The following is a 15875-nucleotide window of genomic DNA, read 5'->3' on the forward strand; positions in this document are numbered from 1 at the left end:
GCTGAAGGCTGATTCTTGTTAAAAAAAAAGTGCGTCTTCCTTCACATGCAGCCTCTGCTAGTCTACACGTTAGAGATAACAGCCACAGCTAATCTTCTCTGGAGCTCACACTCACTGCACTGTTACTGTTTATAGGGCAGGAGTGTGTGCCTGCCGTGTGTGCCTGCGTGTGTGCCTGCGTGCGTGCGTGTGTGTGTGTGTGTGTGTGTGTGTGTGTGTGCCAGAGGAGCCATACTAACACGGAATTCCCCTAAAACTACAAATCAGTTTCAGGGATGGAGGTTGGAGTCATGCTTTGGCAGCTTGTGGGAACACAAAAAAAAAAGAAGTGAATTCTGGGTCTTTAAAAGAAATGTGAATATCCAAACCAAAATCTAGGTGTAATGACACAATAAACCAGTCCATAAACAAATGAGCCAAGCCCAACCAACCTTGTATTTCCTCCTCGGTCAGTGAATGGGAGAGATCAGGCAGCAGTAGTAAGCAGCTGGGGCAAAACACATGTCTCTATTTTTCTCTGCTGCTCGCAGTCTGCGCTCAAATTCCAACACTGAGTCCCAGAGAGAAGCCGGGGAAAAGACGACAGAGAGAGACAGAGAGAGAGAGAGAGAGAGAGAGAGAGAGAGAGAGAGAGAGAGAGAGAGAGAGAGAAAGAGCGGGATATGAACGACAGAAAGTGAGAGCCAGGGCTGCGATCATCAAAACCAAGTCGGTCCACTTATCCCACCAGATTGTCCATATAGATGCTCTTTGGTCCGAGCTGCCAGCAGATTCTCCCAAATTCCTGCGGGCTCTGCTCCTCGGCTGCCCCGGCGTTTATCACAGAGAGACGCCTCAACAGCTGTGAGTGTGTATGTGAGAGGGTATGTGTATGTATGTGTGTGGTGTGTGTGTGTGTGTGTGTGTGTGTATGTGTGTGCCCTTTGCAAATGAGGGTGGTGTGTTTGTGTGGAAAAGAAGCTAAAGGGACCACGTGACGTAGGCTTAATCCCCCGCCCACTGGCTAGAAACACACACACACACACACACACACACACACACACACACACACACACACATTCAGGCAAACACACACATACAGGCTGCTCGACCAATCAGAGCGCAGGCTCACACAGACTAATCACACCACCGCCTTCTCTCTCTCTGTCTCTCTCTCTCTCTCTCTCTCTCTCTCTCTCTCTCTCTCTCTCTCTCTCTCTCTCTCTCTCCCCCCGTTTGTCTGTCTAGTCATCTTTTTTTTTCTTTGATCCATTCACTTTCTGGTCTCTCTGCCCACATTCCACAATCTTCGCTCTCTTCACTCTTCCTCCCTCTTCACATCCTTCATTCACACTCGCTGCTGCCCCGTCACCCCTCAGGCGACCGTACTAAAAGGTCAGTGTTTATGAGGCGGAACTACAGCACGCAAACCTGCTGCAGCCACAGCTGCACTGCCTTTATAGCAGCTTTCTCTACAGAATCAGTGTTATCTGGGGTTTGTTGTTGTTTTTTTTTTACTGCAGGTTGATTCTCACCAAAGCTGCGACTACTGACCCACTTACATGTTGATTTTCTACAGTGCATTCCTAAATGACACTTTAGGCATGAGACGGTGGAGGAGGAAGTGCTTTAACTGTCATCGGCTGTATACTCATTTGTATACATTGGTATACAAACCCACATATACTGTATGACTGATGATTATTGCAATGAACCACCATCAGACTAAACTTTTGAAATGTGCAGATTTCAGAACAAAAACAACTCATTTTGTAATCTTCTAATAGGCTAACACTACGCTGAAATTCTGTAATTTGGACTTTTTATTTCAGATTGAGAATCCACTGCAGCATCGTCTTAAAGAAAATGTTCTTTTAGAGCAGGAAGTCTGCAGGTCTTCATTCCAACCAAATGCTGACGGGATGAGACCTCACTGATTAGTTTCTGGGTCTGATCAGTAAAATCTGCAGCATCATTGTCTGACGGAGCATCGTTGTTTGTATCCTTCAGTAGAAGCTGCAGGGAAAACTCTTATATTTGACTTTTATATTATTTTCCATGCTTTGCAAAGGGCCGAGCAACACTAAACTGCATTTCATTTACTATGCATTAAACTTACTTCTACATTAAACACAAATTGATTTGCAAAATTAATGATACAATTTCAATATCTTTAAGAATTTCTCATATTTGATCAAATACAAAATTTGTTGGTTTGTTGGCAAGCTCTGTTAAATATTGATACGGCACAATGTTAGGTGTTCTACTGTATTGCCCTGCGTCTGTTTCTCATCTGCAGTGCAGTGTGTATGCCAAGTATAGACGGGCATAGAAAGGAGACTGATCCACCACCACCACCCCTCTCCTGGATGTTGCTGCATCACTCAGCACTTTATGCCCCCCCCCCCCCCCCCACACACACACACACACACACAGTCCCCGAGCTGTCACTGGCAGGCCTGACTCAGGGAAACAGAGCTCCACACACACACACACACACATTACACTGTACTATGGATTGTGTAACACACATCCCAACCTAGAAATTTATATCATAACTGTCAGAGGTGAAAAAAAACTAAACTGTTTGCTAAACATTACTGCACCTTTGACCTTTGGTTTACCTAAACCTTCGAATACAAAAGTGCTAAATCAAGCCAGACAGCGTCAAAGCAGCTGCGTCTCCCTGCTCGACAACAGCAGGCTTGTCTTTAACGACCGCTAATCGTGACCCTGTGGAAACCCAAATTACTGTTATTGCTTTAGGTTGACTCATGTGACACATAGAGACAAAGTTAGACTAAACCCAGGCGGTCAAAAAAAAAGAAAAGAAAGAAAAAGAGGCTCGATACTCCGCCGTCCCTACGCAACTGTTATCAAGTCCGATGATTAACGAGTCCTGTTGCTCACTAAGTAATCCCGTATTTCTGCTGAAGTCGTCCCCTCCTTGACTCGGCGATAAGCCGTGCACAAAAACAAAAGCACAGACGAGAGAGGAAGACTTGAGCGTCTCCTGGCCCTAAATGCACGCAGGTATCCATTTACTGCCAAAAAAAAAAGCCCCGCTATCAGCGCTCTGTCGGCGTTTCCACCAAACGGTAACAGGAGAGGGGGGGGGGGGGGGCACGTTGACTGACGCTAACCGTTCAGGAATGTGCAAACACTTGAGCTCATTATTGGGCTCTCGGAGCTTTTTCACAAGAACAGAAACAACACGGTGGCGAGACCCCTCGGTGGGAAATTGACAGATGTGGTTATGCTTAAGAAAATAAAAAGTCTTTCAGTTAATGGCTCTGAAGAGCATTTTTTTTTTTTTTTTGTGTTGCTTGTTTTGACTGCTTTTAACTTCAAACGCCTTTCACCCACATGACAGGGAGGTCAAGTTGATTCCCAGAGGACGGTGTAAAGCACATGACGGCCTCCAAAATAACTCTTGGTAGCAGCTCTTGTCCTTTCATGACGGGAAACTCGAGGATTTCAAACTTCACCTGGAGATGTCAAAACACTGCAGCCATTTAGAGCACTGCAAAGGAACTATTTTGCAGGGCATTCATTTATCCTGCGCCTCGATGATCGCAAGGTTAACGGTACAATCACCCCGTTCACGTTACAGAATAATCTGAGAGCGCACGTCGGACCGGACAAAACAATCGTTGCCAGATGGTGTCGACGCACAGTGGTCCCAGGGAAATGATGACCAGCCCCGCCTCTTTCATATTGCCAGTTGTGTGTCGATGTAAAGGACAAAGGGCTTGCTAGTTTCCTGGATTACGCTTTTGTTCTACTGTGGGAAGTGCTAGATTTATGTACTGTATGCAAGCCGTAAAAAAAAAAAAATCATTCAACATTTTTGAAAGGTGGCACGTTTGCAGCCATTATAACCAAGATTTTTTATTTTTTATTTTTTTTCATTTCTACGAAACATTGCATTTTTTTTCATGCTGGGCCAACGCTGGTCTGAACATGGCCTTACTTTATATATCAGCTATGTTCATAAAGGTTGCTGCCCTGAGCGAGTTCTGTTTTTTCTGACCCTGCAGGGCTGAAAAAATGGGCCGATGTTGCGTCACCTGCTGTGTATACACACACACACACACACACAACATACACACACCTACACACACGTAGAGGAGAACCCGTAAAACTGTCACTCCTCTGTTTATCGTTTCTTAACAGCCTGTCTAGTTTTACACTTTGTATGGAGTGATCCTAAATAGCCCTCTATCCATGTTTGAGGGGTAAAGAGGCATTTAGAGAGCAGCTAATGTTTAACGCACTGAGACATGCTCAGATTCACTTCCTGGAGCGTTCACTGGGAACAATGCTGTCCCTGTCTGAGCAGCTGTGTTACTTAGCATGGAGAAGAAGCAAGCATGCACACACACACACACACACACACACACACACACACACACACACACACACACACACACACACACACACACACACACACACACACACACACACACACACACACACACACACACACACACATCATTACAGGGATGTACTAAAGCGTGACATGGGAAGTCGGCCTCTGCCTCAAGGTTCAGGTAGAGAGACAACAAGCTTCTTTAGAGACAGGAGAGAGAGAGAGAGAGAGAGAGAGAGAGAGAGAGAGAGAGAGAGAGAGAGAGAGAGAGAGAGAGAGAGAGAGACAGAGAGAGAGAGACAGAGAGAGAGAGAGAGAGAGAGAGACAGAAGATAGAGAGAGAGAGACAGAAGAGAGAGAGAGAGACAGAAGAGAGAGAGAGAGAGACAGAAGAGACAGAGAGAGACAGAGACAGAGACAGAGAGAGATAGAGAGAGTCATTGTTACTCCTTTATTTCCTCTACTGACGGAGGTAAAACGAGGCCTGGAAGTGACAATGGGAAGTCTCCGCCCTAGTCGTCACCTCGGTCGAATGTGCCATTCCAGGTCAAGTTGAACAAAAAAGCACGTCGGTGACAGATGGCTGAGGAAATACAGTGTTTGTCTGTAGGAAAGGGTTTAGAGCACGTATGCTCATCAAGGACCCAAAATAAACCACGATTCCCCCGACGATGCTCGTAACTAAAACTAGGATGGAGACGGAAACGGCTAATAATAATAATAATAATGACTCTGTTCACTCGTTCTTGCCCCGGTGTCGCAGCATGGGGATAGGATGATTAGCACCGAATCCATTTTTCGTTTGACGCGATTGTATTTTGAAGCCTGACACCAATTGGACGATATGAAAATAGAAACCACCGTCCGGAGTGTTCCTGTAACGTCTTGATCTGTGCTTCATATCCCATGTGGAGACCCTAGAACCGTTCTAAACAGAGGCTACAAAACATGTGGACTGTCGTCACTCCCATGGCAATCACAGCACATCAGATAACCTGATACGCACGCACGCACACACACACACACACACACACACACACACACACACACACACACACACACACACACACACACACACACACACACACACCTTTTACACTCCCTGTTGGCAAGAGAATGCAAAGGAGAATACACACCTTGAGTCAACAGAGAAGGAGAACAAAACATCGTGTCCTCTGGTTTCAGTTTTATGTTCAGTAAGTTTTCATGTCGACACTCCAACATACATAAATACATGTGTTTATGTATGTCTAATGTAAAGTGAGTAGTCCAAACGGAGAGAAGAAAAAGGGAAAGAGGTCCTGCAGTAGTGACATTTTAAAAAGGGGCCAGAGGGAACGATTTGAACACAACAACATGTTGAAATATCACCTTGAGTCCAAAGTTCAACTTTGAACTAAAACCGCAAAGGAGTTTGGGAAAGAACGTCACAGCTGACGGCACATTTTTGAAGCCAATGAGAACCAAGTCGATCGAAAAAAAAGTCGACACTCGGCAGTCTTTTGGTTGCACGAGTCTTCAATGAAACCGTGACATGAAAGCCAAAGCAGAGCGAATCACACAAACTTTCAGGAGACAAAAAGGTGCTTTGTGGCTTCGCATCCATCCCACCGGCCATTCCTCTCAACCAAAGCGGTGTGAAAGGAAAGGGGTCGCCCGCTTTCATCCCCGGCACCGAACGCCGCCACCGCCGTCGCCGCCGTCGCCCCCTGAATATGAAGCTGCAACCAGGAGACGTTTAGCTTAGCTTAGCTTAGCATAAAGAGGGACACGGCAGCTAGAGCTAATACATTCTGCCTACCAGTACCTCTAAAGCTCAGTAATTAACAGGTAATAACTTGCTTGTTTAATGTTGTATTGTAACGCTTAGCTGCCTGGCTTGAATGCTCATGGACAGGACAGTCCTCTCACAGAGAACCCACCAGGTTAAGCTTCATAGCAGCTGCATTTGTGCAGCATACTTCTCAATAGTCACACAGGGTCATTCACTACAGTTAAGTTTAAGTTAATTGGGCTTGCTCAGTTAAATGATTCTGACATTGATGTTAGAGCAATTTAGGACAATTTAAAAAGGATACACAAACAAACCCCACTGAAATGTTAGAATAAACTCTGACGCACACGCACACGCACACACACACACACACACACACACACACACGCTGCTAATCACCCTGTGATTGTATAGCCGTAATGACAGAGCCAGAGACACAGTTTAACAGGATCCTGTTGCTTTAACCACGCAAACAAAAACAATCCATCGCCGGGTGCCGCGGCGGCTAACTGCTACCGTATGTCCTCACCGCCAGACGCTGGCTTTATAGTGAGGGGGGGGGGGGGGGGGGGGCCTGAACGGCAGAGCGGTCCGGGCAGCTCCATGGCAACACCGACACAATATACGTTTACAGGAGAGAGCTGTGTGCTGAATTGGCTTCGGTGTGAATCACTTGACATTTCTCAAAGACATCAATGCCTGACTGAGGAAAAAAAAACCAGAAGATTCTTTAGAGTTGACTCTGCTGTGTTTATGTAACTACGCTCTAATGGTTTTCCTACAAACAGGAACCCTTTGGAAAAGTCTTCATGGTACCCGTTAAAAAAAAAACTGGGGTTTTTAAAGTCACACCCCGACAAAAGTCAGTTCCCATAATGCTTTAGGGGATGTAGACAGGAAGCACAACGTTGCCGTGGAATCAGGTACTACACGGTGGTCTACAACTTGTGGTCTAAGTCCCCTTTTTTGGTCTAAATGAACATTTTTTTGGCAAATCTACACCATATAAAGAATATCGAATTAGCTTTTAGCTATTCCTGTTTGCAGTGTACTCATGGATGCACAAGACAACTGTCACTGGATTACGTTTGTACTGAAGAAAACTAAGAATCGCCATATTTTTCAGACTACTTCTGGAGTAATAAGGAGCATTTAGACACTTCTAGATGGACATAATAGATGATATAATACATATATGATATCCATGGAAAGAGAAAGTCACGCTGAATCTAAAAGAAATTGGAGTAATGACTCGGAGAAGACTGAAATGTCTGTGTCTTTCCACTGGGACATTCTGATCCGAAAATGTGTTTTATTAATCATTTAGCTTGTTTTGTGACTAATTCATCAGAAATGTTGAACCACGTAACACAGATCCAGACGCAAAAGTTTGCAGCGCAGTTTCTCTTTAGCCGTCAGAACAAACGTTGGACAGATAAGCCTTTCATATATTTGTAAAAACCCCTGGAGAGTTCACGCTCTATGCCGCAGTCCCTTATGCAGAGTGCCTGCAGTAGAGGACGAGAATACACTTCTGTCCTCGATTCCCGACAGATGACCAACTTATTACTTTTTGCTGGGCTGTCTCACGGGCAAAAGTGTGTCTCTATCACAGGAACAGTCGATAATTCATTTGGAATTAATGGATTCATTCTGTATGTTGGGCAATAAATGGAACACGTGAGAAGCACTACATAATGAAAGGTTTGTCTGCGATGCCCCAGAACAGACAACTGAAAACAAACTAGTGCAGTGAGCAGTTCAAGTATAAGCAAGGTGTTACAACCACAGAATGGCTCCTTACTTATCTATTCATTCCAATATGAAATGTCTGCTATTTGAAATCAGACTTGTGAAGCTGCATATAACAGGGTCGGCAGTCATGTGTATCCAAATTGTGACAGATGTGCTTTTTGTCAGCTTTATCGAGACGTTTCTGAATGCGCCCTTTTTACAGTGAATATGGTCTTTGCGTGGACGACCGCAGTCACATGGCGGATCAATAAGGACTATAATAACCGTGTTCATGCGTTTATGCTTTGGGGGGGGGAATAGATCTTCCAGAAATCTTTGTTTAATGAAGCAGAACTTTTTCCCCTCAGAGAAAGCAGCAGTCTTTTCCACACGGACAAGAACTGGACCGCTGACTTTGACTCGACTCTCCGCTGTAATAAGCGCACATCAACAGCTGGGCTGTGTTCCACATTTTCACACTGTCCGAGATTAGCAGCTGAGGACCGTCTAGCGGTTGACCCCGGGTGATAAAGTGGGAGTAGGAGTGACTTTGTAAAAACACGAAACACACTCGATGAAGAGAAGTAAAGTTCGAGGGTTCACCGTCAGTTCATGAACTTTCCAATCTTTCTAATCTAATTCCAACCTCACGCGTGATATGAAATGAAATTATCCAGAAATCGAGCTCTGTTCCCTCTGTCAGATGGAGTTGGACCATCGTTGCTAAGGGACCCGTGAATCGCCTGTGGTCAAGCAACGAGGCACAACACTGAGGGGGCGTCGGCACAGAGAGCTGGTGTGTGTGTGTGTGTGTGTGTGTGTGTGTGTGTGTGTGTGTGTGTGTGTGTGTGTGTGTGTGTGTGTGTGGGTTCGGGGACTATCCATTATACAATCCGAGGAAGCAGCCGGATTCGAAACTTCGGGGTCTGTGTCTGGATGAGGTCATTACGCATGAAGCAGAACTGCAGCCCCATCACACACTCACACACTACACACACACACACACACACACACACACACACACACACACACACACAGTCACACGCTCTAATGAGTTACTATAGCGACTCCAAACAAACAGTCCGTGCATGTGGCGACCCCACCCCGGGCAGAAAAGAGGGAGAAACGGAGACAACGAGGCACAAAACACAGACTTGACAGTAAGACAGAAAGCGAGACGGAGATGAATGCGGCAGCGAGGGACATCACACTGCAGATCCATGTGCTTCACTTCATACTCGCTCTGTGTCTCATTCACAGCAGAGACATTCAAAACAGAAGAAATATCACTTACTGCCCATGAAGGTCCTGAACCGTTTTGAACCTTTAGTCTAAACTTTGCATTTATATTCCTAAATCCATCTTCAACTTTGGTAACTTCAGTTTCTAAAAACTCTTGTTGAGGCTCTAGGATATATTTCATTTCACAAGGAATTGTGAATTAATCTCATCCCATCAGAATCTCAGGGGCCTTTTAAGTTGTTCCACCCCACAGGTCACAACCCGAGTACACAGTGACCACAAAGGCAACCACCCACCCACCCACCCACCCCTCCACCCCTTTCCAAAAAGGCCTATTCATTCACCTTGGAGCTCCAGAAACAGCCAGGGGAACACACCAACAGCAGACATGCAGCTTTGTATCAAAGTGAAGTCCGGCCATTGAGGCTTAGCAGCCTTCCAAGGTCAGTCACGACGGCCACATCCGCACATTAAAAAAAAAAAAAGACACGGGCATTTAGAGCAAACCTCTGACCGCTTGGACTTCTGACATTTTTCCTTTTGTGTGTTTTTTGTATTTTGAGTCCATCCTGCCGAGAGGAAAGCTGGAACTCTGCTGTCGCTGCTGAAAGGTTGTGGGATAGATTCCACTAAAGCAGCACGTGAACGTAGCTGTGTTTTCACTGCTTCATGGTCGCATGCATAAGGAAGATATAAAGTGTCAAACTACCGATGATGCGTTACATATAAATGTCAAGCTGCTGTGCTTTCTAACGGGGTGAGCGGTGAAATGTAGCAGTAATGCCGGCGACCACTAATGCAGCGTAATAGCTTGTTACCCATAAAAAAGATGATTAACCAATAGAGTTAGTGGTCCACCGGGATCAAAACGGACATTTAGCTGATTAACCGACTAAGGTGGGGCATGCCAAGGAGCTAAGTTTAAGGAGACAAGGAAACAATAAATAAATAAATAAATAAGCACTGACAGCGGTGAGCAATCCCAAAAGCTGCTGCTGCTGCTCTCTGGGCAGGACTGCAGCATGGCCCCACGTGAACTATGAAATGGGTGGTCTCCACAGATTGGAAATCGGCCTGGGGGGGGGGGGGGGGGGGGGGGCTTTGATGAGTTCTTGTTTCATTTGAAAAGGAAATCGCAGCATGTCTCTCCCACAACAGGAAATGGAAACAAGCAGAGTTCTCGTCAGTGAGTCACTGTCACTGTGCTGCGCTTTGACCCTTTCTATCACGTCTGACCGCTCAATGACACGCTGTCAGAGCGGGCTGGAAAACAGCCTCCAACAAGAGCGTGTGTGTGTGTGTGTGTGTGTGAATGTGTGTGTGTGTGTGTGTGTGTGTGTGTGTGTGTGTGTTTAAGAGCGTGTTTCCGGGCCTGTCAGGCTCGAGCCTCGGGGGTTGCGACACAAATCCATACAGAGTATCCATCATGGGAAGGAAAGTGGCCGCAACTGATGCTGATGACATGCAGGAGTTCAGGCATCTTGCTTGCACCCCCCCCCCCCCCCCCTCCTCCTCCCCCGGGGTCCTTCCTCGCCTCGTCAACAATCCATTCACTGAGCTTCACTGTCACACGGAGAGTCCAGCAAACACGCCAGAAGATAGAAGAATTTCAGCTTTGAGGGGGGGAAAGATGTCCGTTTAGCTGGTGCTAACTGTCAAAAGTGCAATTGTGTGTGTCGTTGAGATGAATGATGCAACATGGCACGTTGTCATCAAGCATCCAATATTTCTTTAAATACAAATACTGCTTTCTGTCATTGTGTACTAAACAATTCATGCAAAAGATAATTGCCAGTTGCAACCTTAAAACAGAAGAATGACATCACTTCAAGTTCCTTGACCCAGAGATGAGGAGCATTGTTTCACTGTCCTCTTTTCAAGTCTGCTCTATTGAACCTGTAACCACACCCAACAGTGATGATGTCAGGCTGTACCGACCACACCCTCAGTTCACCTCTACGTCACTGTAGCAAAAACCACTGTAAATATGATTCAAATGGTTTCCAGCTTCTTTTTAAATCGGCTTCCCAAAGTCATCCTGGAACACTTATCATCTTAGTTCTGCTTAAAGCCAGTGGATAACGATACTTATTATAGCAGACGTGCTTTTGGGTTTGCCGGGCCCTCAACACGGGTTCCGTGGTCTCTATTAAGGGGGTCCTGGAGTAATTTAGGATCCATTTCCCTCCATTTGTGGTCCGTCTCCTTATTACTCTTATTTTGTGGTTGTCCAAATGCAAAGCCTGCAGTGCTGCAGTGCCTCTCTCCCTCTGGGGCAGTGTGTGTGTGTGTGTGTGTGTGTGTGTGTGTGTGTGTGTGTGTGTGTGAGAGAGAAGGAAGAACAAGCTTCCTGTCAGGATGTGGGGTCCAGCAGAGGGACAGTGGCACTTAGCCAGAAGTCACAACTTTCTGCTGAAACCAAGTGTATCAGTGTGTGTGTGTGTGTGTGTGTGTGTGTGTGTGTGTGTGTGCGTCCCTTGTGGTCCATGCATTCACGTGCAGTTGTCCGTGTCCCAATTGCTCGGACCGCTGAGCAAGTGTACTTCATTTCCTTGACTGTCGGACATTCTTCTCCAACATTCGGGGCTCGTGCTGCAGCAGAGATTTCGGTCGTGACCTCCTCTACAGCAAAGCTGCTCCACATGAACCCGAATGAGGCAAATTATCAGCGTCCCTCCTGCGCCACGATCACAGCGACTGTGGATAATTAGACCACCGAGGAGAAAACACTCAAAGCCGGGGCCTCGGAGATCCCTCCTCTAGGCCTCTCTACTCTTTCTACTCTCTCCAGTGATCTCCTTTGCCTTCTCTATCTGCATCCTCGCTTCCTTTCACCATAGTGCATGTTCTCTCTGTCTCTCTACCAGGTGAAATACATAGAAATAACTCAGATCTGCACAAGAAGTGTATGCTAAAGAAAGTGCTATGGAAGGAGGGACTAGTAGAGAACTATTTACATCTGGACACTCAGAGACTGAAGGAAACTTTGTCATAAATACTATAAAATTACAATATTCTTATAAACATGATAATAAGTCAGTCAGTATCTAAGGCTGAATGAGACAATTTCAACCATCCCACGATCACATGATATCTCACGCAGATTCATGTGATCTTTTCAGTCGCATCACTGTACTTTCATGCCTTCAAAAAAAAAAAAAAGACAAAAGTGGCAGAAAGACAAATGGCCTCAATCAACAAGGAGCATTTCAAAAAGACTGTGGAAGCATAAACGGAGTAAAAAAAGACACGCTGCACCATGGTACTATTTAAAGGTACCAAACACACTTCTGCACAAACGTATAAAGGACCTCATTACCAACTGTTATGAGTGTTCTTGCGTATGTTTGTACAACTAGGTCCAGCTGTTTCCTCACACACACTTCATATTCCCACTCACACACCAGTGCGCGCACACACACACACACACACACACACACACACACAACACACACACACACACACACACACACACACACACACACACACACACACACACACACACACACACACACTTCCCAGTCAGGAAGAGCTGCTTTAAGCAGCGTTATCATCGTGGCAATTTATTGCTCCTGGCTACCAGTGTGTAATATCAGTCAGAGTCGCCACGGAGACCGAGGCCCAGTGATGCAATCAGGAAGGAAAACTTTGACGCAATTGACAATCGGCACGGCTGGCTGCTGAAGTTGATTTACACTGAGAGCTGCTAAATGCTGCCTCTGAATAGTCCGACTATACTGACGTGATTTGGGAAACCTAAGAAGCTGATTGCATTTCTCAGACTTGTGGCAATTAAAAAGAAAATGTTTTTTTAATTAGAAGAGATTAAACGGAGGTATGTTTCAGGGAAGGGTTGCTTGATTTAAACTTTCTGGGTTCAGTAATCACCAAGATGTTGACGAACAGTAAAAACCCCAAATCCAGGCTGAGAGAGGTTTGTCTGTAGAGTGAGCTGTTCAATAAACAAAAAACGTTAAGCGCTGCCTTGCTCTCTTATCTATTTGGCATCTTGACAGGAGGATCTTTTTCCTCCATAGCCGACTTGCAGCCCGTACCGCCGTTGCACGCGTCACCGTCAACTTGAGGCTGACGAGGAACATACCGAAGATCTAGTGACTGACATCTTAAAGATATCTCAAAGCAGGCGAGGGAAGGATTACGCAAACCGATGACAGATCGTTGAGCACGAGAGATTATCTTTACAACCTTCAAAAACTCGCGCAGGCTAATGGTTACTCGGAACTACGGCGTGTCGCTGTGCATCAGCTCAGCTCGCTCGTCTGACAACACTTTGAGATACATCAGGAGTCCTTTGGTGAAAATAAGAAAGACATTCTATTAAAGGCCAAGCTTCAAGTCAATTCTCTTTGACTTCATAAACTTTGGAGTGGAAATTAGTTTTTGTTTTTCCCCCAAAGATGCTCATGACACCAGAACCCCAACGAACCCTTGGCATTCGTCTTCTACTAATAACCTTAACTTACCATCTCCCGCTGTCATATCTACTAAAGCGATCTTTGGAAGGCTTCCGACCCAAAGCACTGATGTCACGTCAGCTTTCAGACATGCCACGTAATGATTCCAATTCACAGACGTGGGATCCCACAGTTGGACCTGTGTCAAAGGCCACAGGGTCTCGCGTTACGCCTCGATTAGCCACCGATTTGTCGGCCAGGCAGGTAAATGCGAGGATCGCCTCCAGGGCCTTCATGGCGGTGTCGGTTCCAATTATCATGATCAAACACAGGGAAAATGCAGAAAGGAAAAGAGAGAAGAAAAAAAAAAAAAGAGGGATGGAGGTGGAGAGTGACCTCACCGATGCCTGTTGCTTAAACATCTGTCTCCTGGACCACGTTGAGGGGAGTATCGGCAGCGGGATGGATCGCTGGGATACATTTTTGAGCCGTGCAAGGCGATACCGAAGCTATGCACCGAGAAATTCCACAACTCCCTTCTGTCTGTCTCTCTCCCTTCCTCATGCTCCTTGGCTGACAGCACCATCCTCATCCCTCTTTATCCCCCCCCCCGTGATGCCTTTATAATATCCTCATCCATTAATGTTGGTCATTGGATAAAAGCTGATAGAAATACACAGCAGTTTTGTCTCACCGTAGGTTTTTCCTTCCGTCTGTCAGATCAGAGGGTTAACAGAATATCGTCAGCAGACAGGAAACAGGAGAATGGTGCTTTAGAGTTGAGGTGGTGACTTGACTCGGATAAAACAGACAGACCCGACATTTCTGATTACCCCCCCGCCCCCCACACACACACACACACACACAAACGTGAACCCCTATATATTATAGGATTAGTTTCCCCGGGGTAACGCCGCATTAATATCCCTTTCATGTCATCCCCTCTGTTTAAACGATCAGAAAAAAACGCCCACTGTCACAGCAGGCCTTCTTTGGGATCTGGTGTTTAAAGACGAGCATGAAGGGTTCTTTCCACATTTGAGATGAAGGCGAGGAAGATGTATGGCTCGTTGAGAGGCGATGTAAAGCAAGCTCTTATTGCTGGATAGCTTTAACAGAGGACGGTGGGGGAAAGGGGGAAAGGATCTGATTAGCTGCTTCCGTCAGTAATAAGGCGTCGGTGATTTGAAACAAACCCGCACCGCTCACATTTTATATTTACACACATGTGCAGCACATGAGAAGAAGACTTATTCACATCTGAAAGTCCAAAATAAATCGTGGAGGAACAACCTTAAAACATTTGGAACAACTCACTTGATCAGACACTTATATGGTAATTTATTCCCATCATCCTGCTCAGAGATCACAGTGACCAGCTGTCTGCCGACATCACAGCGCTAACAGCTAACAGCTAACAGCTAACAGGTTGATGCTCATGTTTCTCTCTGCTTTGCTTTAACCAAACCAATAAACAAAATAGTAAACTTCTATTATATTGTTGGGACATTTCTGTCTTAATTTCTCTTGACAGTTGGACAAAATGTAGTTCTATACTTCTGTCCTTCCCTCCCTCAACTCCTCTCTCTCGCCTCCAGCCGCTGCGACAATCCATCCGTCTCTAATCTGCTTCCTGTACGGATCGCTAAAAACCTCGACGCTCATTTGTCCGACCCTTTGCTTGGCATCCGTCTGCCTCTCTCCCTCCTCTGACTCCATTCATCCCTCCGTCCTCCGTTTTCCCGCTTTCATCCACTTCCACTCTCCTTCCCTTCCTTCTTCCCTCCACCCATCTCTCCTCCGCTTCACTCATTCCTCCCCTCATCTGTCTTTCATCTCCTTCGTCCTCCACCAGGTCCTCCTCCTCTACCACACTCTGTCCATTCTCCCTGTCGCTGAGAGACGGACAGTGCAGCGTCCCGGCAGCCCCCCCCCCCCCTGCCTGGGCGGAAAAATAAACAAGCGGTCCACATGTTCCCGAGAAATTTTAATGACTTCCATGACTTTGACTTCTTTACCTGCCAAACCCCAGGCAGCATCGGGAAGAACAGTGGACTCTGGACGAGCCGCCGTTAGCGGCACTGATGACGAGCTTTGTGAGGCTGAGCCAAGCAGGATCCTTTGAAGAGCCGAGCAGCTTCAAAGAGCTTCTCGAGCCAGAAGCCATATAGACGAATCTCTGAGCTAAAAATCCTAAATAAAACATACATCTTAATGTCTCACCTGCATTTAATTAGTAGAACAGCAGAAAATAGTTATCAAAAATGCTTGATCGGTGGGTAGCACTACGTCAAATTTACTGTAACATGCAGGTTGCACACACACACACACACAATACATTTGCACCAATAATAACCAG

General features: G+C 46.0%; 1 protein-coding gene across 9 annotated transcripts in view; it reads right to left on the bottom strand.

Annotated features, from left to right (window-relative positions):
- Window positions 1-15875, bottom strand: part of add3a (adducin 3 (gamma) a) — a 67485-nt gene that overhangs the window by 32310 nt on the left and 19300 nt on the right. The window contains exon 1 of one of the 9 annotated variants that reach the window (XM_068726763.1): window positions 5488-5643. The exons of 4 other annotated variants lie outside the window; for them this stretch is intronic. In XM_068726763.1, the coding sequence (XP_068582864.1) occupies window positions 5488-5587 (100 nt within the window). In that variant the 5' untranslated portion in view covers window positions 5588-5643. Of the gene's footprint in view, window positions 1-431; window positions 1740-5487; window positions 5644-15875 lie in introns of those variants that run through there. 4 more of the 9 variants (XM_068726756.1, XM_068726753.1, XM_068726761.1 and 1 more) reach the window with 4 other exon arrangements.

This window comes from Cebidichthys violaceus, unplaced genomic scaffold, assembly GCF_023349555.1.
Source record: "Cebidichthys violaceus isolate CVI_PGR_0920_01 unplaced genomic scaffold, fCebVio1.0.p SCAF_4, whole genome shotgun sequence".
NCBI lineage: Eukaryota > Metazoa > Chordata > Actinopteri > Perciformes > Stichaeidae > Cebidichthys > Cebidichthys violaceus.